Source organism: Aedes albopictus, chromosome 3, assembly GCF_035046485.1.
Source record: "Aedes albopictus strain Foshan chromosome 3, AalbF5, whole genome shotgun sequence".
NCBI classification, from domain to species: Eukaryota; Metazoa; Arthropoda; class Insecta; order Diptera; family Culicidae; genus Aedes; species Aedes albopictus.
The window spans coordinates 189376795-189401241 of NC_085138.1; the positions used below are offsets into that span (position 1 = coordinate 189376795).

A 24447-nucleotide genomic window follows, 5' to 3' on the forward strand; every position below is an offset into this window, starting at 1 on the left:
AGTGTAATTTATGGTACATTCAACCCAAAATAGGTAGTTTGGATTTTCCGTGTAGAATGCACGCGCGAGTCACTCACGAGTGCCATGGAATTTGGCCGAATTTGCGTAATTTTCTGCGTGTTGAGTGTTGTTGACAAACAAAGTTTCTGTTCGTGATTTCCATGTTACTTCAGGAAAAAATAAATTTTATTGAATTTACCCGAGAAACTCAGTATTAAAGCAGCGGAAATGAGCCTGGATGACGGTGAGGATGTTGAATCGGCTCTGGCATGCACGGCAGAACAGTTGGAAGCAGAGGACAAGAAAAACGAGACCCAGAAGGAAGACAGCGCATTGGGCGAGCTTGTGGATGCCGAAGAATTCTTAGCATCGGAAGGAGTCTCCATGCTGGAATATGAGCGGCAAATGTTCTTTGATTTGCTTCATTCCGATGGTTTGGTGGTATGTGCAAAGTAAGTTTTTGCGCTTTCGAAAGTTTTTGAGAGGTATTTGTATATTAATTTTGAAATATTTCAGGGGAATAAGCTATGAGAAAGTGTTGCTCAACTTTCTGAAGATGTTTTGCGATCCAACGACACTGGTGTTAGTGGTGAACTGTTCCGACTCCGAAGAGCGATTATATACCTCGCAGCTTGATCCTCGGCACATCCACGAGTCTTCCACAAACGCTGCAGAACGTGAATATGTTTATAAACAAGGTGGTATACAGTTCATCAGCACGAGAGTGTTAGTTGTGGATTTGCTGAAAAACCGAATTCCGATTGAGTACATAACAGGAATTTTCGTGGTGAAGGCCCATGAAATTATCGAATCATGTCAGGAAGCGTTCGCCCTTCGCTTGTACCGCCAGAGGAACAAAACGGGCTTCATTAAGGCGTTTTCGAAGAATGTCGAAGCTTTTACGTACGGATACGGTCATGTAGAGAAAGTCATGCGTAATTTATTTGTTAAAGAGCTTTTCATTTGGCCACGGTTCCATGCCACCATTCAAAAGTCACTCAAACCGTGGGAACCCATCGTCGTGGAAATGCAGATCCCTATGAGCCAGAACATGATTCTGCTGCAAACGAACATTTTGGACATTATGAACTACCTGGTTAAGAACATAAAAAGCCTGAACCGGACCGTGGAGTTGCAGGAGGTAACGGTGGAGAATTGCGTCACGAAAAAGTTTCACAAAATCCTCCAGGCCCAGTTGGACACGATTTGGCACCAGCTGAGCTCGCAAACGAAGCTCATAGTGGCGGATTTGAAAGTGCTCCGCAGTTTGATGATGTTAGTATAGCCAACAGTAGGGAATTAGTCACATTCTAACAAATCTATTGATTTGCAGCTCATCTATTTACCATGATGCGGTCACTCTTTACGCTACAATGAGGAAATATCGTTCGACTGAGTATGCTCTCAGCAATTCCGGGTGGACCATTTTGGATTCGGCAGAGAAAATGTTCAATCTGGCTAAGGAGCGTGTGTTCAACAAGAACGATGGTGAGTAGACATGATCATACTTCAAAAATATGCTTGAACATACCTTACCTTACCGGTCAGACTAAGGCCTGAGTGTCCTCTGCTGTACATAGGAGTCTTCTCCATTCGACTCGGTCCATGCCTGTGTCTCCAGTTTCGCACTCTGCAAGAGGTCCGCAAATCGTCCTCCACTTGAGCGACCCACCTAGCTCGCTGCGCACTACGTCTTCTTGTACCGGTCGGATGGCTCTCGAGAACCAGCTTAGTCGGGTTTCTATCTGACATCCTGATGACGCGACCCGCCCACTGTATGATCCCGATTTCCGTGGTGTGGACGATGGTTGGTTCTCTCATCAGCTGATGCAGTTCGTGGTTCATTCGCCTTCTCCAAGTCCCATCTTCCATCAGCATTCCGCCGTAGATGGTACACGACACCTTCCGTTCTAAAACTCAGTGTAGTGTCGGTAGCGGTTAGTTCAACTGGCTAAGAATAGCACTACGGACCGCCTGTTCCAGTGGTAGGAATCCACTAATCAGGTGACCGCTAATTCATGGTGTTATGCGGCTTTATGCTTACCGTGCCTAGGAATGAATGGCTAGGGGGGTCTAATAAAAACCTAACCGCAAACGGAGCCTGTGGAGTACCAGGGCACCCTCCACAGTATTTGCCCTTACTGTGCTAACCGGAGCAATAGCGCGGTGGACCTTGTGTTTCTCCGAGACAATCAGCTGCCCTTCTTCAATCTCATACTTGAGGCTGAATAAGGGCGGGATTATGAAGATGTTATTAATTAGTTTAGATTTTCACCTATATGGTTTCGCATTATGCGTTTTACACAGTGTATTCTGTGCATCCTCGCCTTTGGCGCACTCAATTCGATACCGATCTGGCTTTATTGTTGCTGTTCTTTTTTGTGCTGTGATTGTTAAGAGTTTAATCTTGCCTAGTTTGGGTAGTGGCTACGGTTAGGATAGCTCAGATCAATCTTCAGCACAAAAGAACAGCAACGATCAATCTTTGTAGACTTATGCAACATGGTACAGCCCAAGTGGCGTTAGTCCAAGAACCTTACTTTCGTAAGGGGAATTTCTATTTAGGAAACCTTGTGAATCCGGTGTTTGCTACTTTCAGTAAAAATGAAATGGCAAACTCACGTGTCATGCCTCGAGCATGTGTGCTTGTCAACAACGCAATCGTTGCTACACTCATCTCTGAACTAACTACCAGAGATGTATGTGCTATCATAATAGATGTATCTGTTGGAAACCTCAACAGGAAATACGTTTATTGTTCGGTTTATTTACCGCATGATGAACCATCCCCTACGGATGCTTTCAAGCAAGTCATTGCATACTGCACTTCAAAAGGCCTTCCGCTAATTGTTGGTAGTGATGCTAATGCTCACCATATAATCTGGGGCAGCTCAGACATCAATTTGAGAGGCTCCAGTTTGATGGAATACTTGAGTAGTACAGATCTTGGATTACTTAACATAGGCAACCGCCCAACCTTCATGGTATCTGGTAGAGAGGAAGTGTTAGACATAACGCTTTGCTCTAGCAGAATTAGTCATGAGCTGACCAATCGGCATGTGTCAGATGAAGAATCTTTATCTGATCATCGTTACATCTTGTTTGAACATGTGAATTTTACTTCGCAAACTTTGCGTTTCAGGAATCCCCGGTCAACCAACTGGGATCTCTTTACCGATTTGGTTGCAGCCAAATTTCATGGATACTCACCATCAATTGACACTCCAAGTGATTTAGATGATGCCATTGATACTACAACGGCCTTCATCATGGAAGCTTTTGAAGAAGCCTGCCCTCTGCGGTCTGTGAAGACCACAAGAGGAACCCCTTGGTGGAACTCCGATCTGGCGAAGCTCAGGAAACAGTGTAGAAAGAGTTGGAACAGACGACGTTCGGCTGGATCGGAGGCTTTCAGGTCGGCTCGCAAGGCCTACCAGAAAGCTCTTCGGTCTGCTGAACGATCCGGCTGGAAAAACCTTCGTACAAATGTTTCCAGTCTGAGTGAAGCCAGTCGATTGAACAAAATCCTTGCAAAATCTAAGGATTTTCAAGTGAACGAACTTCGTTTGCCAAATGGTGATTTCACTTCCTCTGATGAGGAAGTTTTAGAATGTTTATTCAGTACACACTTCCCCGGATGTGTGGATATTACATCTTTGGATGAACCTGATGTCTTTTCTTGTAGTTATGATTCTTTAGCTTCGGCGTATCATAACTTTAGAATCGATTGAATGGGCACTTAATAGCTTTGCTCCTTTCAAATCTCCTGGGGCAGATGAGATTTATCCTATTTTGCTTCAGAAGGGATTTGATCATTTCAAACATGTTTTGAAACAACTACTTGTTTGCAGTTTTGCTACAGGGTATTGGGGACTACGAAGCAAATTACCACAGTTGATCATGTGCGTGAAGCGCCGATTTTTTAACATGGGGAAGCATAGGAAGTCAATTTTAAAATGCTTCTAAAAAATTCAAAACATTATTTAATTAAAAACAGATTGATGTACGGGTTAAGAATCTTCGTTTTTTACACAATCAGTACCTAATCTGGGAAAAAACTTTTTAATCAAAATTACATGCTAAAAAGTTTGCTAATTGAATTTCTCATCACGTACACCAACCCGCTTTTAAATAAATATTGTTTTGAATTTTTTAGAAGCATTTGAAAACTGACTTCCTATGCTTCCCCATGCTAAAAAATCGGTCCTTCACGCATACAGTAAACTTTTTCCAGGTGGCAGCAGCGTACCTTCGAACTCTCGAATATTCCCAAATCCTGGCGGGATATTACTGTGAAGTTTATTCCGAAAGCGGGTCGCGCGTCGTAAGAAGCAAAGAGCTTCAGACCTATCATTTTGACCTCTTTTCTTCTGAAATGCTTAGAACGCATTGTGGATCATCACATCCGTGATGTTTATCTGGCCAATGTGCCTCTTCATGTGAACCAACATGCTTACCAATCTGGAAAGTCCACTGTGACTCTTTTACACAAAGTTGTTTACGATATCGAGAAGGCATTCGCTCAAAAGCAATCCTGCTTGGGTGTTTTCTTAGATATCGAGGGTGCCTTTGACAACGTGCCTTTCGATGCTATATTGGAAGCCGCACGGGGTCATGGTATATCTCCAATGATTTCCAACTGGATTCACCAAATGCTCAAAAACCGACATCTCTTCTCGACATTGCGTCAAGCGGCGATTAGGAAATTGAGTGTTTGTGGATGCCCCCAAGGGGGAGTCTTGTCACCACTTCTATGGAATCTCGTAGCAGATACGCTATTGAGGCAACTCAATAATAGCGATTTTCCTACTTATGGTTTTGCCGACGACATTGTTAGTCGGTATGTGCATCAGCACCCTTTTCGACCTGATGCAAAACGCTCTTCAGGTAGTTGAGGGTTGGTGTCGCCAATATGGCCTTTCGGTAAATCCGAGTAAAACATCTATTGTTCTTTTCACGGAAAAGCGAAACCGTAATGGTGTTCGAACTTTACGTCTCTTTGATTCTGAAATCAATGTGACTGAACAGGTTAAGTACGTTGGAGTCATTCTTGATTCCAAGCTTTCCTGGACACCTCATGTTGAGTTCAGAATCAAGAAAGCTTGTATGGCCTTCGGGCAATGCCGGCGAACCTTTGGTACAACTTGGGGTCTAAAACCCAAGTATATCAAATGGATCTACACAACTGTTGTTCGGCCAATATTGGCCTATGGATGTCTTGTGTGGTGGCAAAAGGGCGAAGTGAGAACGGTCCAATCAAAGTTAGGCCATCTCCAAAGGATGTGCTTAATGGCGATGTCTGGAGCGTTCTCTTCAACTCCCACGGCAGCGCTCGAAGTTCTCTTTGACGTTGTCCCACTACACATTCATCTCAAACAAGAAGCACTTTCTTGCACTTACCGTCTATGGGTACTCGGTTTACTAGAGGAAACTCCTGTGAACCGCAGTTCAACACACACCTCGTTGTTTCCACTTTTGGTGAATTGGGACAAAGTTGTCCTTGCTCCAAGTGATCTTACAATTGCTTGTAATTTTCCATATAGGACATTTTCTACGAAATTCCCTTTCCGGGAAGAGTGGACATCTGGTTATCTGGAGAGAAGTATTTCAGACGGCATCGTATGTTACACTGATGGCTCCCTTCTAGAAGGTCGAGCAGGTGCTGGTGTTTATTCTCGTGAGCTAAGGCTGTATCAGTCTTATTCACTTGGCAGACACTGCACCGTTTTTCAGGCCGAAATCTTTGCTCTTATGTGCGGAGTGCAATCAGCACTTCAGCAGCACGTAATGGGCAAAGTAATATACTTCTGTTCAGATAGCCAGGCTGCTATTAAAGCACTTGCTTCGGCCAACTCCAGGTCGAAGATAGTTATTGCTTGTCGAACTCAAATTGAGGAGCTGGATTCAACAAACGCTGTTCACCTTGTATGGGTACCTGGCCATTCTTCCATCGCTGGAAATGAATTGGCTGATGAGTTAGCTCGCACTGGAGCATCACATGACTTCATTGGCCCTGAGCCAGCTATTCCGGTATCCAAGTGTTGGGTGAAGCTTCAGATTGACACCTGGGCTGCCACTCAGCACAAACAATACTGGAATAGTTTGGAGTCATGTCGTCAAACAAAATTGTATTGTACTGAGCCATCTCTAGGGGTGGCAAAGTATCTAACAAATCTGTCAAAGCAGAATTGCAGCATGCTGGTCAAAGCATTGACTGGCCACTGCCGACTCAGTTATCACATGGCGAATATTCAGCAAGCTGATTCATTTGCATGTGATAGCTGTGAATCCGATTATGGAACTTCGTACCATTTAATATGTAACTGTCCAGCTTTTGCGCAATTGCGTTTCCGAGTACTCGGGAAACACTTATTAAGTGAAACTGACTTCAGAAACCTGAATCTTCAGGACGTTCTGTTGTTCTTGACCCGCTGTGGTAAAGAGCTATAGGCTCTCTTTACGCTTTATGCATTATCACAGTGCCCTTCTCAGGGCGCTGTTCGAACCCATTGTGGCACGCTTATGCGTTATTACAGTGTCCTTTTCAGGACGCTATGTGAACCCATTGTGGTACGCTTTTGCGAGTATGACGATCCTATTCCCTTACCTGTCCTTTCCCATCTCCTATCCTTTTTCCTTCCCTTCTCCGTCAGGTAAATGATGAATAGGCTCGTGTTCATGGCGATGGCACAAATTTCCCAAATGGAGGAGAACGTGCCTCTAGAGCCGACCTACTGATACCTGATACCATGATGCGGTCACTCTTTACGCTACAATGAGGAAATATCGTTCGACTGAGTATGCTCTCAGCAATTCCGGGTGGACCATTTTGGATTCGACAGAGAAAATGTTCAATCTGGCTAAGGAGCGTGTGTTCAACAAGAACGATGGTGAGTAGACATGATCATAATTCAAAAATATGCTTGAACATACCTTACCTTACCGGTCAGACTAAGGCCTGAGTGTCCTCTGCTGTACATAGGAGTCTTCTCCATTCGACTCGGTCCATGCCTGTGTCTCCAGTTTCGCACTCTGCAAGAGGTCCGCAAATCGTCCTTCACTTGAGCGACCCACCTAGCTCGCTGCGCACTACGTCTTCTTGTACCGGTCGGATGGCTCTCGAGAACCAGCTTAGTCGGGTTTCTATCTGACATCCTGATGACGTGACCCGCCCACTGTAGGATCCCGATTTCCGTGGTGTGGACGATGGTTGGTTCTCTCATCAGCTGATGCAGTTCGTGATTCATTCGCCTTCTCCAAGTCCCATCTTCCATCAGCATTCCGCCGTAGATGGTACACGACACCTTCCGTTCTAAAACTCAAAGGGCGCGTTGGTCCTCGTGCCCATAGATGACTATCGGTCTAATCAGCTATTTGTAGATAGTAAACTCCGTGTGACGGCGAACTTTGTTCGATCGTAGAGTTCTTGGGAGTCCAATGTTAGCTCGATTTTCTGCCACAATGCGTCTCTGAATGTCACTGTTGGTGTCGTTGTTGGCGGTCACCAGTGAGCCCAAAAAAACGAGTTCTTCAACCGCCTCGATTTCATCACCGTCGATATAAATTCGGGGTGGCAGGTGCGGTGATACCTCCCTGGAGCCCTTTGCCATCATTTACTTTGCCTTCGACACAATAATGACTAATCCAATTCGCCCGGCTTCACTCTTTAGTCAAATCTGCATTTCCGCCATCGTCTCAAATTTATGAGCTATAATTATCAAATTCGATTTGGTAAAACAAAATATTTTGCATGATTCGTTAATTTAGATGTTTATTGACCAATTTACCTTTTGATTGCTTAAAAAAATATTTCCATGTTTAATGACTGGCAGTCAAAAAAGCCCAAAATCGCTAATTTTGCCCTATAAATTGAGGTATAGCTCAAAATTCTGACGTGCTGGAGCAAATCTGAGCGTGGATTCGGATTCAGCGGCCCAAAATCTGTCAGGGACACATAAGTTTGCTCTTGAGACAAAAAAATGTTGAGCTGTGTATCCGTATCCGGGAATCCATATTCGTGCATAATTTGCCACAGATGATGTCGATCGATTGTGTCATACGCCGATTAAAATTCGATCAACAAGTGATATGTGGGCACGTTGTATTCGCGGCATTTCTGCAACACCTGGCGGATGGCAAACATCTGATCCGTTGTAGCGCGTTCACCCATTAATCCAGTCTGATATTGTCCCACGAAATCTCTTGCTATCGGTGATAGACGGTGGCATAAGATTTCAGAGAGTATCTTGTAGGCAGCGCTGAGTAGTGTGATCGCGCGATAGTTCCCGCAATCCAACTTGTCGTCCTTTTTGTAGATGGGACACACGATACCTGATGTGACGTGGAGAGTTTCATCGAGCGACCCCCCGGTATCGGGCGACGCGCGCTCGGCGCGAACATGAGTGGAGGGAAAGAGAAGAAGATGTCAGTTTTTTTTTTCAGTTTGAATAAATACGTTGAACAGTTCACACGCAGTGTTTCGATTCATTTGCAAATCCTCAGAAAAACCAATTCCTCCGATCTATTTCCCGAACATTTTGGTCCATTCGAGCCAGATGAACGTTTTTGTGATGGTTTTTTGTTGATTTGTGGTGAAATTCCGGTAAAACGAGAGAACTTTCTGATTTCCACCGTGTGGAAAATTCAATCGGCGACGACGCCGAGGACGCGTCAGTGCAGTGTGTTGTGCCGTACGCGAAACATGTATGATCGTGTTCGAAACACCGATTCTAAGTGAAGGGAATTCCCTGAATAAATTTGAACGATTTGTGAACGAACAGTGAAAAGTGGTGGTCCAATGACCGAAGAAACTCCTTATACGCTACGGAGTAAACACCCGAGAAAGCTTCTTGGTTCTGTGAGTGGTACACCGGCGGCGATTTACGAGTCCGTACAGAAGCAAAAGCAAGAACAAGTGAACAAAGAAATGGCGAAGAAACTAGACAGAATTCTCGATCATCGTGATCTGGCGAAGGAGCGGATGCTCCGGATACGCGAGAGTTTGAAACAGGACGTCCTCAACATTCACTGGCTCAAGCTACAACTGGAGACGCTTCGTCAGTGTAACGATGAACTGCAGAAAACGTACATCGAAATCTGTGACATTGTTCCGCGAGAGCAGCGAGATGAACACAAGCAAAATCACTTCCGCTGCGAGGAGCTGCATAACGAGTTGTTTGTGTACATCCAAACGGAAGTCGCGAAGTGGAACGCGGCAGAAGAAGAAAAACAACGAGGAAGAATGAGTGCGTTAGCTCCTGTTTTCGTACCGCAGCAACCGGTGGCAGTGAACAACTCGATGCCTCACTTACAGGTGCCACTGCCAACATTCGATGGCAGCCTTGAAAATTGGTATTCCTTCAAGTGTATGTTCAAAACCATAATGAACAGGTACCCCCACGAATCCCCGGCCATCAAACTATACCACTTGAAGAATTCGCTGGTCGGAAGCGCTGCCGGTAAGATAGACCAAGACGTAATCAACAACAACGATTACGAATCAGCGTGGAAGATGCTTGAGGAAACCTACGAGGACGAACGACTCATCATCGATACCCATATAGACGCCTTACTCTCGTTGCCCAAGATGACGAGTGAGAACGCTACTGAGTTGCGGAACTTGCTCGATGCTTGCATGAAACACGTTGACGCACTGAAGAACCGGTCGTTACCCGTTGAAGGACTCTCTGAGATGATCCTGGTCAATGTGGTAGCGAAACGATTGGACAAGGAAACCAGGAAGTTGTGGGAGTCGCAGATTCCGGCTGATGAGTTACCTTCGTACACTGATATGATCGACTTCCTTCGAGACCGGAGTCGCATACTACAGAAGATGAAAAGCTACGAGCAGTACCCACCGGCTCCAACTAAGCAAAGAGGAAAATCCATTGACCAGAAGCCCACCCAAGCCAGGAATGTTGCACAAACTTCAACGCAATCCAACGAAGTGTGTGCATGTTGCAACGGCGAGCATGTGATCTACAAGTGCGATGTATTCGAGAATCTCACAGTGAGCGACCGATACACCAAAGTGAGACAAGCTGGCCTCTGCTTCAATTGTCTACGGCGTGGGCATCGTACTGCAGATTGCAACTCAGACAGGACCTGCCGAACATGTAAGCGTAGACATCACAGCCTTCTCCATGAAGAAAAATCGACGACCACACAGCCGCAGGTTAGCCAACTTTCCGTGGCAGTAGAACCAGTCGCAGAAGAAGATCCAGAAAATGATGAACCAACGCAAGGATCGGTGAATTGTGCCCGTACGGGCATGACGAAACAAGTGCTGCTTTCGACGGCTGAAGTACTTGTTTGCGATGCCAGCAACAGACGGGTGCTATGCCGTGCGCTACTGGATTCCGGCTCCGATGCAAACCTCATCAGTGCGGCACTTGCGAAGAAGCTCAACATCATCCTACAACATGTCAATATTCCGATTAGCGGCGTCAATAACGCCGCAACCCAAGTTAAGTATAAACTTCGTACCAAGATCAGCTCACGCGTTAATTCATTTGACGCAGTTCTAGATTTCCTGGTCGTGCCGACGATCACTGCTAACCTGCCCGTCACGAAGGTGGACACGCGCTCCTGGAACATACCCGCTAACATCGCTTTGGCGGATCCGTCGTTCCATGCTCCGGACGAAATCCAGATGATCATCGGTGCTGAATTATTTTTCGAGCTGCTCAAGGGCGGCCGCATGAAACTCGCTGGCGGAACACCGATGTTGGTAGAAACGCAACTTGGATGGATTGTAAGCGGTCCCGTCAAGGTCAACCGAACCGGTCCCGCACGTAGCGTATGCCAGTTCAACCATGCTGAAGAGCAACTTAACCGCACACTTGTGAGGTTCTGGGAGATAGAGGCGTGCAACGAAGCATCACCATACACACCAGCGGAACAAGCCATCGAAAAGCACTACGAACAAACAGTATCCCGCGACGAAACGGGTCGGTATGTTGTCAGACTACCGTTTAACGAAAACAAAGGTCAACTAGGTGACTCGTTGGAATCGGCCCGATCTCGATTCAACCGACTCCTGCGATCGTTCGTGAACGAAGAAAAAAGGAAGCGCTACTCCGAATTCATGGCAGAGTACCTAGCACTTGGCCATATGGTTGAAGTTCACGATCAGCCCGATGATTGTTACTTCCTACCACATCACGCGGTCTACAAGGAGTCAAGCTCGACTACAAAAATCCGTGTAGTGTTCGACGCGTCGGCGAAGACCACATCTGGTATATCACTGAACGATGCTTTGGGGGTAGGACCGACAGTGCAAAACGATCTCATCACGATTCTTCTTCGATTCTGCTGCTATCCTGTGGTACTAACCGCCGACATTCCGAAGATGTACCGTCAGGTGCAAGTACATGACGACGACAGAAAGTTTCAGCGTATCCTGTGGCTTAACTCCAACAACGAAATAGCTGCATTCGAACTGACAACCGTTACGTACGGGTGCGCCAGTGCCCCCTATTTGGCAACGCGCACGTTGATGCAGTTGGCGAAAGATGAAGCTGCCGAGTTACCGCTTGGATCCAGAGTCATTGTAGAAAATAGTTATATCGACGACTTCCTCACAGGAGGTAACAGTGAGCAAGAGGTGATTGCAATCTACGAGCAACTCACTGAGCTACTGCGACGAGGTGGCTTTGGAATCCATAAGTTCTGCACCAATAGTAAAATGGTCCGTAACATCATTCCATCCGAACTTCAAGAAACACTTTTCGATTTCGAGGAAGCCGACATCAATAACGTCATCAGGACCCTTGGCGTCATTTGGAACCCTGACGACGACTATTTCACCTTCAACGTTAGTCCACTCCATGGTAAGGTGACGAGCGCAACGCCGACCAAGCGCAATGTACTTTCTGCCATTGGACAGCTTTTCGATCCATGTGGGTATCTTGGTCCTGTGATTACGACAGCAAAGCTGCTGATGCAAGATCTGTGGAGACTCAAAATAGGTTGGGACGAAGCATTGCCAAAGGAACAGTACGATTTGTGGACCACTTTTCGGGAACAGTTGCCGATGTTAAATGAACTGCAAAAGAAGCGATGTGTTATTTCAAGTGGAGCAGATGTTATAGAACTTCATGGATTTTCGGACGCTTCCAAGCGTGCGTATGGGGCAGTCTTGTACACAAGGTGCATCTCCCCGGAAGGAACAGTGAATGTCGAACTCGTGTGCAGCAAATCAAGAGTGGCACCCTTGAAGCCAATGACCATTCCCCGGCTGGAATTGTGTGGTACACTCCTTTTGGCAAGGCTAGTTGAAAAAACTGTAGCGGCGATGAAAATCCCCTTTTCCAATGTGACACTTCACACTGATTCGCAAGTTTGTTTGAGCTGGCTTGCGAAGTCACCGCTTGCTTTGAATCAGTTCGTTGCAAACCGTGTCGCTACTGTGCACGAACTGACGCAGGACTACAACTGGCGTTATGTGCGGTCGCAGGACAACCCGGCCGATATAATTTCACGTGGTGTGCTACCAGCTGAACTGCTTACAGAGGAACAGTGGTTCAATGGTGCTCCAACATTGTGGCAATCGAATTCCCCTAACGAGAAGATACTGTGTTTGGACGACAGCGAACTGCCAGAGTTGAAACCAACAATGGTCGCCACTGCCGTGCAAAGAAAATCCCATGTAGATTTGACACGGATTAGCAGCTTTCGACGTCTACAACGAGTGTGGGCTTACGTGTTACGGTTCATCGAGAACGTACGCTCGAAGCAACGTAATACATCTGAACTCCAAACGCAGGACATCAAGAAGGCAACGCACACCATCATGATGCTCGTGCAGAGGGAGTCATTTCACGAGCTTTTCGACGCGCTGAAGCAAGGTAAGAAGACGTTGAAGCAGTATCGAGGATTGGCTCCGTTCATCGACGAGGAAGGATTGATTAGGGTTGGCGGGCGTCTTAAATATTCGTCAATTCCCTACGACGGCAAACATCAGATCTTGTTGCCTGAGAAGCACCACGTGACTCAGATACTAGTTCGTCAGCTTCACAACGACCATTTCCATGTCGGTCAGCGGGGTTTACTGTCCATCGTACGCGAAAGGTATTGGCCGATCAAGGTAAAGGTGCTGATCAAACGAATCGTCTCCAAATGCTATGTCTGCTTCCGCCACAATCCACCACCGGTAAACCAGTTCATGGGCGATCTACCAGACTATCGGATTACACCTTCATCTGTGTTTTCGAATACCGGGGTTGATTATGCTGGACCGGTATATCTCAAGGAAGCAGGCAGAAAGAAAACTCTGTATAAGGCTTACATTGCAGTCTTTATTTGTATGGCCACAAAGGCCATTCACATCGAAGTAGTGTCCAGCTTGACAGCGGAAGGTTTCATCGCTGCCTTACAGCGGTTCATCAGCAGACGCGGTATGGTTGCCAATATGTACTCCGATAATGCAACGACGTTTGTTGGGGCTAATCACGAGTTGGCCGAGCTGCGCCAATTGTTCGAGGACCAGGCACACCAACGGCAACTGAACGATTTCTGCACTTCAAAGGGGATCCAGTGGCATTTCATCCCGCCACGCAGTCCTCATTTTGGCGGTATATGGGAGGCTGGAGTAAAATCTGTGAAGCACCATTTGAAACGTGTCGTCGGTGACTAAACTGACCTTCGAGGAGATGTGCACTTTCTTGACCCAATGTGAAGCCATCCTGAACAGTCGACCGCTGGTTCCTGTTTCAGATGATCCGAATGATATCGAGGTCTTGACTCCATCACATTTCCTCATTGGGAGACCTGCTTTGAGCGTTCCAGAACCGTCGTATGCTGAGGAGAAGGTCGGCCGACTGAATCGATGGCAGCACGTGCAATTGATGAAGCAACACTTCTGGAGGCGCTGGTCGGGTGAGTATTTGCATTATTTGCAATCTCGACCTAAATGGCATAACGGAGCTGCAAACATCGAGATTGGTTCTGTCGTCGTGTTGAAGGATGACAACGCTCCCCCACATCTGTGGCGATTGGGGCGCATTGTCGCTACGCATCCCGGACAGGATGGAATGGTGCGTGTGGTCACGGTGCGTGCAGACAACAAGGAGTTCCGTCGAGCTACATGAAAGGTTTGCTTCCTTCCAAAGGTTGATCCGTTGGACTCAACGGGGGGAATATGATGTGACGTGTAGAGTTTCATCGAGCGACCCCCCGGTATCGGGCGACGCGCGCTCGGCGCGAACATGAGTGGAGAGAAAGAGAAGAAGATGTCAGTTTTTTTTTCAGTTTGAATAAATACGTTGAACAGTTCACACGCAGTGTTTCGATTCATTTGCAAATCCTCAGAAAAACCAATTCCTCCGATCTATTTCCCGAACAATACCTACCATCCATTCCTTTGGTAATACTTCATTCTCCCACATTTTGGTAATGGCCCAGCGTAGTGCCTTCACCAGTGCTTCTCCGTCGTATTTTAGAAGTTCGCTTGATAGTTGATTTGATTTGTTGTGGCTTTGTTGTTTTTCAACCGGCCAACTTTCTTCTCAATCTTTTGGACGTCAGGGACCGAAAGCCTCATCCTCTGCACGTACTTCTAGATCTGTTACCACGCCACCTTCGGTGCTTGCAACGTCGCTATTTAGGTACTCATCGTAATGTTGCCGCCACCTCTCGACCACCTCACGCTCGCTCGTGAGAATATTCCCGTAATTGTCTCGGCACATGTCGGCTTGTGACACAAAGCCTCTGCGCAAGCGGTACAGCTTCTCATACAACATCCGTGTGTCTTTAGCGCTGTACAGCTCTTCCATTGCTTCGCGATCTCGTTCTTCCTGCTGACGCTTCTTCCTCCGGAATATTGAGTTCTGCCTGTTCCGCACCTGTCTATAACGTGGCTCATTCGCCCTCGTACGATGTTGCAACATTCTCGCTGCATTCCTCTCGTGTTTCATTGTTCACATTCGCTGTCGTAGCAGTTGTTTCTGTGATTCGGAGTCGCGACGCCTAGTGCTGCACTGCACATAACTGCATATTTGAAACATTTGCAGTTTTTGTCAATATTGAGTTAATACTGGGAATCATCTCCAAATCATCAGTACTTTCATTCACCCAAATGGACTTGACAAGTGTGTTCTACAAAATGTGAAATAAATACCAAATTGTTTTGTCTCATTATCAAATATTCACGAATGTAACCGCATAACGGTCACACTGGGAATACATATTGGCCTTATAGCGTACCATCAACCATATTTTAGTCAAATTATTTTTTCAACTATTGCCCCAGCATAGAAGAAAAGCTGTAGAAGATTTCATTGCAAAAGGATTCATTTTGAATTTTAGGCAGATTTTTGAAATTTCTATCATTTCCCATACTAACGCAAATTGCAAACTTTGAGCCCCATTTTCTCCAATGCCTACTTTTGTCAAATGTGACTGTTATGCAGTTATGGGCAGTGCAGTCGAGGTACTAGCCTATGGCGGATCGGATGTCGCTCCAACAATCATCAAGGGTAGCTGCGCCAAGCTGTTCTTCCGTTGGTAGGGCCACTGTTAACTGCTATGCCTAGTCTTGAACCCCATCTATGTTCCGCAGCCGCTCGATTTTGAGTACGTAGTGATCCGAGTATATATGCATTAGTACTGCGAAAAATGCGATGTAGGTAATATAGACGGTAATTTCCATCGGGTGATTTTATGAATATCTTTGCGGAGGAAGAAAGTGCTTCTGGTTCGGACAACCATACCACAGGAAGCTGCAAAGTATGCGCATCGTTGGTCGTTATCAATCCATTAGGCGCGCAGGCTTTTCCGCCTGATCATGGATCTGTACATTTCCTCCCTTTCTATTTGTGCGTTCATTTCGTCGACAACGATTTTCACGCGGCGAGCAACCATTGTGCATTTGCTTTAACTGCGCGTAGAACGCTTCTTTCTCGTCATCAGGTCTCGTGTGGACAGTGCACGTTGATGATGCTGTAGTTGAAGAAACAGCCCTTAGCTCTCATCATGCACATCCTTGCACTATAAATCCTGTCCCCAGTTCATTGGTGATACCACAGCTTTAGTAGAAGGTAGCCGCACGATGCCCGCTTTTCCACACTTTCTGTCCAGTCCAACAATGTTCCTGCAACGACACGATGTCGAAGTTGCGGGGAAGTAATTCATCGTAGATTATCCTGTCACATTCTGCTAAACCAAGTGACTTGCAATTCCATGTTACAAGTTTCCAATCGTAGTCCGTTTTTCGTCGCGTGGGTCTTTGCCGATTTTATCGAATCATATTTCTCCTATGCTAGGGGAGGATTTTTACCGATGGCTTATTGGGCCTACGCCAACACTCCTGCCTCGCCGGAGGGTCATCGTGCCAATCCTGTTTAGCGTCCCAAATAACACTGGGACGACCATGATGGTGCTACCACTTTGAATTTGACTGGACGTGATGCGCCATTCTTTATTCATCAGCTGGATGCCAGAACAAACATTGTTTGAGCCGCATTTTTTTTTTGGTGAACAGACGCACGGGTCGTACCTCCTCAATCTAGCTGAAGCTTGAAGGATAACAAAAGTGTCCAGGCTGCACTACCAGCTTAGCACACCATTTTTAGCTTGCTTTCTGTGCCATCAATTGACCCGTATAAGCATGAGGTAGGTAGAAAATTGCTAGGACCTGAGCTGTCTTGAACGCTCCGGGTTGTCAACCGTTCAACACACATTTTGGCAACTCTACTGCATAACGATCTATCACATATGGACGCTTTCAATGAACTCATCGCATACTGCTCTTTTGTTTATTTGTTTATTTGTTGTGTGTGCATCAACAGGCAGCAACCTGCCCCAATGATGTTTGGTGTTAAAATTATATACATAATACAAAGAGAAATATGCTAGCAAACGAAACAAAAGATATGTCAAAAGGTAAAATACAAGCTTAAATTCTAACACAGACGTAGTCAATTGTTTCTACTGTTAAAAAACGAAGAGAATCTCCGGCGAAGAGTTTCCCGGGCCAGATGGAAATCGAAGATTGATGCGACTCTGTTGAAAATCCGTTGCAACCCGTGGATAGCGCCGTGCATCGCATAATTAGATCTTCGTAGAGGCAATCTTAGTGGAATGGTATTGCGAAGTGCACGTGGCTGAACGTTCAAATTTATTTGTTCCAGGATTGTCCCACAGTCTATACGTCCTTGTAGCGTGTCTGCAATCATCAGTGCTCTGGTCGTTTCTCTACGGTTGCGGAGTAACTCGAGATCGATTAAACGACAGCGGTTTTCGTAGCTCGGTAAACGAATCGGATCCCTCCAAGGCAATTTTCGAAGCGCGAAACGGAGAAAGCGACGTTAGACAGATTCAATTCTTTCGGAACCGTTGCAGTAAGCCGGGCTCCAGACTGCAGAACAGTATTCAAGAATGGAGCGCACTAGGGAGCAGTAAAGAGACTTCAGGTAATGGATGTCGGAAAAATTCTTCGTTACTCTGAAGATAAATCCCAGAGCTCTGGAAGCTTTGTTGACCGTATACGATACATGCTGGTGGTATGTCAGCTGGGAGTCCAGTATAACGCCTAGATCTTTGATATGGTTTACTCGCTCGATAGTGACGCCAAGCATGCTGTAGTCGAAGAGAACCGGCTTCTTTCGTCGAGAAAACGTGATGACGGAGCATTTCGTAGGATTGACAGTCATTCGGTTCAACAAGCACCAGTTAGTGAAAAGTTCAATCTGCTGCTGAAGAAATTGACAGTCGGCAAGGGTGCGAATCTTGAGGAACATTTTGAGGTCGTCGGCATACGATAATCGGGGTCCTTCAATGATAAGATGGACATCGTTGAAATACAGTAGGAAGATCACCGGTCCCAGGTGGCTTCCTTGAGGAACACCGGAAGAAGCGTGAAAACGTTCTGATCTGAAATCTCCTATGGATACCATCAGTTGACGATTGGAGAGATACGACCGGAACCAGCGCAAGATATTACCACTGAGGCCGAATCTGTCGAGTTTACCCAAGTAACCACAAGCATTATATCATTGCACGAATTAGACTGAATATCAACCTTTGCAATGCGAAATGCAGTAATTCCACACTTCTCATGCAATATACCTTTAGATTGGCATTATCAATGTATTGATGCATTACATGTTTTCTTTACATTAGGGTGCATTAAAAGGTGATATACGATAATTCAATAATTCAACACTGCAAAAACTGTATAAATGCAATGTACAAACTAGCAAAGGTTGCTCTAACAATACAATTATAAAAGCTTGACTCTAATGGTAAACAAATGAAATCAAGAAAAGTTAACAACTTCATGGTCAACTATAGCGGTCTTCAACACTTCTGGTTCGACTCCCGACCAACTTAATCCTCGTTTGAACCACCGATCGACGACTTTCTTCAGAAAACCTTTTTTAGAGATGACCTTTTCTCTTTTCTGTTGACTGCTATCGCATGCCAATTATGATGGAAACCACAATTAGCATAATATTATGAGCATTGTACGAAAGGTGTTTTATTTTTCTTCTATTGATTGAATATCTTCTATAGAACGCATTATGCATTTATCAGCGATTTATCAGAATGTGATTACGAATCCCTGTAATTACATATGCTATAGTCGTTTTGCCCTCTACTGAAATGGTTGAGGCAGAAGAACAGTTTTCTTTTAGTTAATGAAATATCGGCTGTTATCACAGCAGCAGAAACGGTCCACAGCACCAGCGCGAATGGAACTCATCAAGCGGTCTTCAACACTTCTGGTTCGACTCCCGACCTGGCAACAAAAAAAAATGGTTAAAACATTCATGTGGGAGGCATTAGTACCGTCGATAACGAAACGGTGCTAAAAATAGATTTTTGTTTTGGTTTTTCGTGTTGCACGTATTAAGCATGTGCAAATGCAAATGTACAGCACATGCATTTATGTCACTTTAGCAATGGCTGTCAACGTGCAGCAATATGTGGCACTAATTTAATTTTAGTGGGGCCCTTTTCGACTTTAATATTGCTTCAATGAGGTATTTAAAGTAATGCAGCATTATTTACACAATTTTAAATATAAATATACGGCAAAATTGATGCACTTATATACGGCTTCGTGGTTACTTGGGTAGCGATAGCAATGTCGTGGTCCAGCTTGTCGAAAGTAGCAGATAGGTCTGTATAGATGACATCGGTCTGCACGTGTTCATTCATACTTTCGATGATATACGATGTGAGGCACAATAAATTGGTGGTGGTAGAGCGGCCGGCCAAAAAGCCATGTTGATCGGGGCAGAGGTGTTGCTTGCAGTGCGAGATGACAGGCTCCATAACGACCAACTCAAACAGCTTTGAAATAGAGCTCAGAGCCGCGATTCCTCGGTAGTTGTTCACATCGCGTTTGCTTCCCTTTTTGTGTACTGGAAACATGAATGCAATTTTCCAGCAGGAAGGGAAAATGCCACTGGAAATCGACATTTCGAATAAACGGTGGAGTGGTGCTAGCTGGTGGGAGATGTGCTCTTTCAGGAACACGGAAGGAATACCATCCGGCCCTGGGTTGAAAGACAACTTCAATTTGGAAGCAGCTCTAGCAATCGCATCAGCTCGAATGTCCAAACCACTCATCGTTTGACCGGCAAGAGGAACATTGCTGGCTGCACGTCTAACTTGGGCATCGGTAATGATTTCGTTGTTGTACACGCTTGCAAATTTATCGGCAAACAGTTGACAAATTTCCGGAGTAGATGAAGCAGTTATCCCATTCAACTCCATTGAGGAAGGAAGGCCAGATTCCTTACGTTGTTCGTTGACGTATTTCCAAAAAGACTTAGGCTTGCGTTTGAGTTTGAGTTCTATACTTCGCTGGTACCGAGAGAAACAATGTCGGCTCAAGCTTTGATAAACGTTATTAATTCTTACGTAGTGATCCCTAAGACAAAGCGAACGATGCTTGGAAAATTTCCTCAGAGCCGCTCTTTTGATTGATTTCATTTTGCGTAATTCACTGGTTTGCCAGGGAGGCCGAGGATGTTCACTATGGATATTCTTAGGTACATGTCTGTCGATGACATATGCCAGGACATTTAGGAACGTTTGAGCGGCTTCATCCACATCGCTAGGGTCGAGAACAGTTTCCCAGTCAATACTTCTCAGCACATTAGAGATGCTGAGATGGTCGGCTTTTTGAAAGTTGTACGAAACGGTAACTGGGCGGGTCTTGAAATCAGAGCTGCAAGCTTCGACAGAGATGAGCAGTGGAGGATGATAACGGACGACTTTCACCAACGCGCAAGGTGCCTCCGAGATGATTGGCGCAGTGTCTCTGCAGCTCACGAAACAAAGGTCCAGACTGCGGTAATTCTCGTTGACGACGGGATTGAATTGAGCCAGCGTTGCAGCACTGTAGCTGTCTAAAAGATTCGTCGCAGTTGTATGGAATGACGAGCGTTCGGGGTCGGGATAGAGAGATCCGTCGTGCGAGGGCTTCCATGAAATATGCGGAAAGTTGTAGTCGCCCAGAATGAGAATTTCATCAGATGTAGTTGCGGTCTCCATTACAGTATAGACAGATTTACAGTGTGCCTCGATGAGTTCGGCATCGTGTACTCGGTTGGGGGCAATATACAATGAGCAAAGAAAAATGGTTCGATTCATCAATTTGACCGAAACCCAGACTTGCTCCAAGCAATTCCACATATCGTTGTCAAGAGCCTTCGCGTCGAGCTCGCAGCGGACCGCCACGAGAACGCCGCCTCCGCTTAGTTTGTTACTATTGCGAGAATTTCGGTCACAACGAAAAACTTCGTAGTCGGGGCCGAAAATCTGACCTGAAAGCGTTCTGGAATCGAGCCAGGTCTCAGTTAGGACGATAATATCGTAGCTGGTATCCGATGCGGCTAGGCGATACTCGTCGATGGATGTATTCATGCCGCCGGCGTTTTGGTAGTAGATAGCGATGTGTTGTTTAGTCCTTGTTGCAGAATCGCCAATGTCCCTGGAAATGTTGTGTGCATCAGGTGCCGATTGAGGGTTCGTTAAAGGATGTGGGTACTCGCCTAGGTCAAGTTGCTGGAAGACCCTCTCCCCACTTCCGAACGCAGGACCGGAACAGCTGTGATGAGCGTGGACTGCGAGTGGCGCGACTGCGTCGGAGGGATCGAGGGCTTCCATGAAGCTTTCTATGTTGCGTTCCGGTTGTCCTGTAGCGGCGGCAGTGGTCAAAGTATGGCCTTCGGTGCTTCCAGTGGGTGCAATAGAAGGCGTTTTAACATTGGGACACGAATGCTGCGCTGCATCGCCATGTTCCCTGAAAGTCGGGCATTCGTCAAGTGCGGATTGAGAGTTCGCTAAAGAATGTGAGTACTCGCCTTGGTCAAGTTGCTTCTTTTGCTAGGTACTTGTTAGCAGTGATGCTAATGCTCGAAAATACTCATCACATTTGGGCCAGACATTAGTACACAGCATAGGCAGCTTAAATTATATAACTGCCCTATCCTAATGATTTCTGCTAGAGAAAAAGTGCCGTTGTCTTACGAATAAATTGCTAAAACCATGACATACCTACTATATATTACTTTAAATCCTTTATTTTAGAACTCGAGCCTGAACTCTGTCCTAAATGGAAAGCACTGACCGAAGTACTCCGGCAAGAGATCCCAACGGATATAAAGGAAACAGCAAAGAAAATTCGCAACAAAGATGAACGTCAAAAGTATCTCCATCAGCAGGTCAAGGTGTTGATACTATGCCAAGATGGCAGGACGTGCTATCAGCTGAACCAATACCTAACGCAAGGACCGCAAAAGTACCTGTTCTACAATGCAATGAAAAACGATGTGACCGTTACAAAGTTAGCCGAATCCTATCGTCATTTCCATTCGGATGACGATCGGGGTGCATACAATGTACAGAATGTTGAAACTTTTGTGAAACCCAAAGTGGCGCCTAAACAGCAATCGGCTCCTGAAGAATCAGCCGGTACATCGAAGGGTAACTTCTTGCGAGAAAGGATTGCAAAGCGTCGGGCTGAAGCTGCTAAGAAGGCCGAAGAAGATTCGAAAGATCAAGATGAGGGAGGGAGCTCAAAAATGTCTGAAATGGAAGCCGCTCTGTTGGACAAGGAAGAGCAGGAAGAATACCAGTGCTTCAGGAATTCCTACATACTAACAATGTCTCAGAAAGGCGATGCCAATCGGACCGTTTCGGACGATGGCGAGGAGGACGACCTATGCGACGTCACCCAACTGGAATGCGGTGAATTCGAATCATTTCCGGAGATGGAAAATATGGACGTCACGAAGATTGTGACCGACAGTAACAAACCCATGGTGTTCATCCAAACGTTCAAAAGCGAAATCAACGGTATGACTTCGCTGGATCGCACCTTAGAGGAGATCAAACCTCGCTACGTTGTACTGTACCACAGCAATGTCACGGCCGTTCGGCAGATTGAGGTCTTCGAAGCGAGGCAGCTGCGCCAGCAACTGTCCCGGGTGCGCGTGTTCGTTATCATACACTCGAAAACAGTCGAAGAGCAGTCGTACCTGACGGCACTGCGGAGAGAAAAGCAAGCTTTCGAGTTGCTCATCGATACCAAAAGGGTAAGTTGAATACTAATTTTCTTGTTCTCGAGCTTGATCCTTTCGTGAATAATGGACAACTCCTAATAAAAACTGCACTATGGGTCACCTAATGATGGAACCTCTTACAATATTGTGTGTTTACAGACTATGGTCGTGCCGGAGTACCAGGATGGACGATCCGAGGACGCAATCACCATGCTGCAAAAGAAGCAGGAGGTGTCCACGCGACAGGCCGGTGGCCAAGCAGTTCCTACCGAAAGCATCGTCACGCCTCGCATAATCGTTGACATGCGAGAGTTCCGTTCGAATCTTCCATGCTTGATCCATCGTCGCGGGATAGAGGTGGTGCCCCTTACGATTACGGTAAGCGATTTAGTCATTCTCCATACTGACGGCACATACCTATGTATTGAGTACCTTAATATCTTTTTTTCCAGATTGGTGACTACATTCTGACGCCAGAAATATGCGTCGAACGGAAGTCCATTTCCGATCTTATAGGGTCGCTCAACTCGGGCCGACTCTACAACCAGTGCGTTCAAATGACCCGGAGCTACGCCAAACCAATACTTCTTATTGAGTTCGATCAAAACAAGCCCTTCCACCTGCAGCGACACTTCATGATGTCTGGCGATTCGGGCTCTTCCAATGCATACATAATGCAAAAGTTGCAGCTGTTGACTCAGCACTTTCCTAAGCTGAAGCTCGTGTGGTGTCCGAGTCCGTACGCCACGGCTCAACTGTTCGAAGAACTGAAACAAGGTAAGCAAGAACCAGATCCGGACGTGGCTACGCTGCTCGGATCCGATGAGGCAGGAGATGAAGGGGACAATATCGTGGATCGTACGAATCCCAACATTCATGATTTCTTGATAAAACTGCCAGGGATTAGTTCTCGAAACATCGGCAAAGTGATGAGAAAGTGTAAAAATTTGAAGGAGCTGCGCGACAAGACCGAGGAGGAGTTGGAAGAACTGTTAGGCAGTAAAGTACAAGCCAAGATGATGTGGGAAATTTGGCATGTAGCCCATAAGCCTGTTCAGGAGGAGGCCGGAGAGAAGCAATTTGCCGCAAAGTTTAAACGTGGATTTGGAAAAAGGGCGTTCTAAGATCAGTAGTTGAGGGGTGATAATAAAGTTGAAATTGTTAGAATAATCGAAACTTCTAAATTTCAGATATCACATAATTCCAGCTCTCTGGCAAAGTACCTAAACTTTCTGCTCTCTATAATTTAAGTCACTTTGAATCTCACAGAGGGTCTTTTGTGCTTGCTCTTCAGAATTGATTTAGAGGGTGTAATAATAAGAGTGGTGATGAACACGAGTGGTACGATTTTAACGAAGTCGATGGAGGAAACGTATACCGACTAAAGAATGAAGTCAGGCGAATCAGATTAGTCGAAGTGTCGAAGACAAAGAACATGATGGCAAAGGGCTCTAAGGAGGATTTATCGCGCCCGCCACCCCGAATCGTAATCGACGGTGATGGAATCAAGGCGGTTGAAGAATTCGTGTACTTGGGCTAACTGTTTTTGAGCGCAAGGTGTTGCATGTACGGCGGAGTGCAGACGGAAGACGGAACTTGGAGAAGGCGAAAGAACCGCAAAAATCGGGAGGCTACGGCGTGCGGGTCACGCCAACAGGATGTTCGAGAGTCGGATGACAAGAAGACAAGTAGACATGGTGCGCAGCGAGCTAGGTGGGTCGAACAAGTGGAGGAAGATTTGCGGACCCTTCGCAGAGTGCGGAACTGGAGACATACAGCCATGAACCGAGTAGAATGGAGACGACTCGTACGTACAGCAGAGGAGACTCAGGCCTCCTTAGTCTGACTGGTAAGGTAAGGTACACAATCTATTGCGACATTTGCACCCATTTAGACTCGGCCGAAATTCATTATCATCACAGTCGAATTT

General features: G+C 46.0%; 1 protein-coding gene across 1 annotated transcript; it reads left to right on the plus strand.

The window, feature by feature from the left end:
• The first annotated feature begins 73 nt into the window (after positions 1 to 73).
• Positions 74 to 23687, plus strand: LOC109398868 (DNA repair endonuclease XPF). The gene is made up of 6 exons (XM_029862985.2): positions 74 to 452; positions 517 to 1275; positions 1334 to 1488; positions 21544 to 22550; positions 22677 to 22895; positions 22970 to 23687. The coding sequence occupies exons 1-6, from the start codon at positions 229 to 231 to the stop codon at positions 23639 to 23641; spliced, it is 3036 nt and encodes a 1011-aa protein (XP_029718845.1). The 5' UTR covers positions 74 to 228; the 3' UTR covers positions 23642 to 23687.
• Positions 23688 to 24447: the final 760 nt, after the last annotated feature.

Excerpts from the sequence above, each read along its gene's own strand:
- LOC109398868 (XM_029862985.2), top strand. The coding sequence starts at position 229 with ATGAGCCTGGATGACGGTGAGGATGTTGAATCGGCTCTGGCATGCACG. Across the intron at positions 1,276-1,333 it reads GTGCTCCGCAGTTTGATGAT|CTCATCTATTTACCATGATG; the intron begins GTTAGTATAGCC and ends ATTGATTTGCAG. Across the intron at positions 22,551-22,676 it reads TGCTCATCGATACCAAAAGG|ACTATGGTCGTGCCGGAGTA; the intron begins GTAAGTTGAATA and ends GTGTGTTTACAG.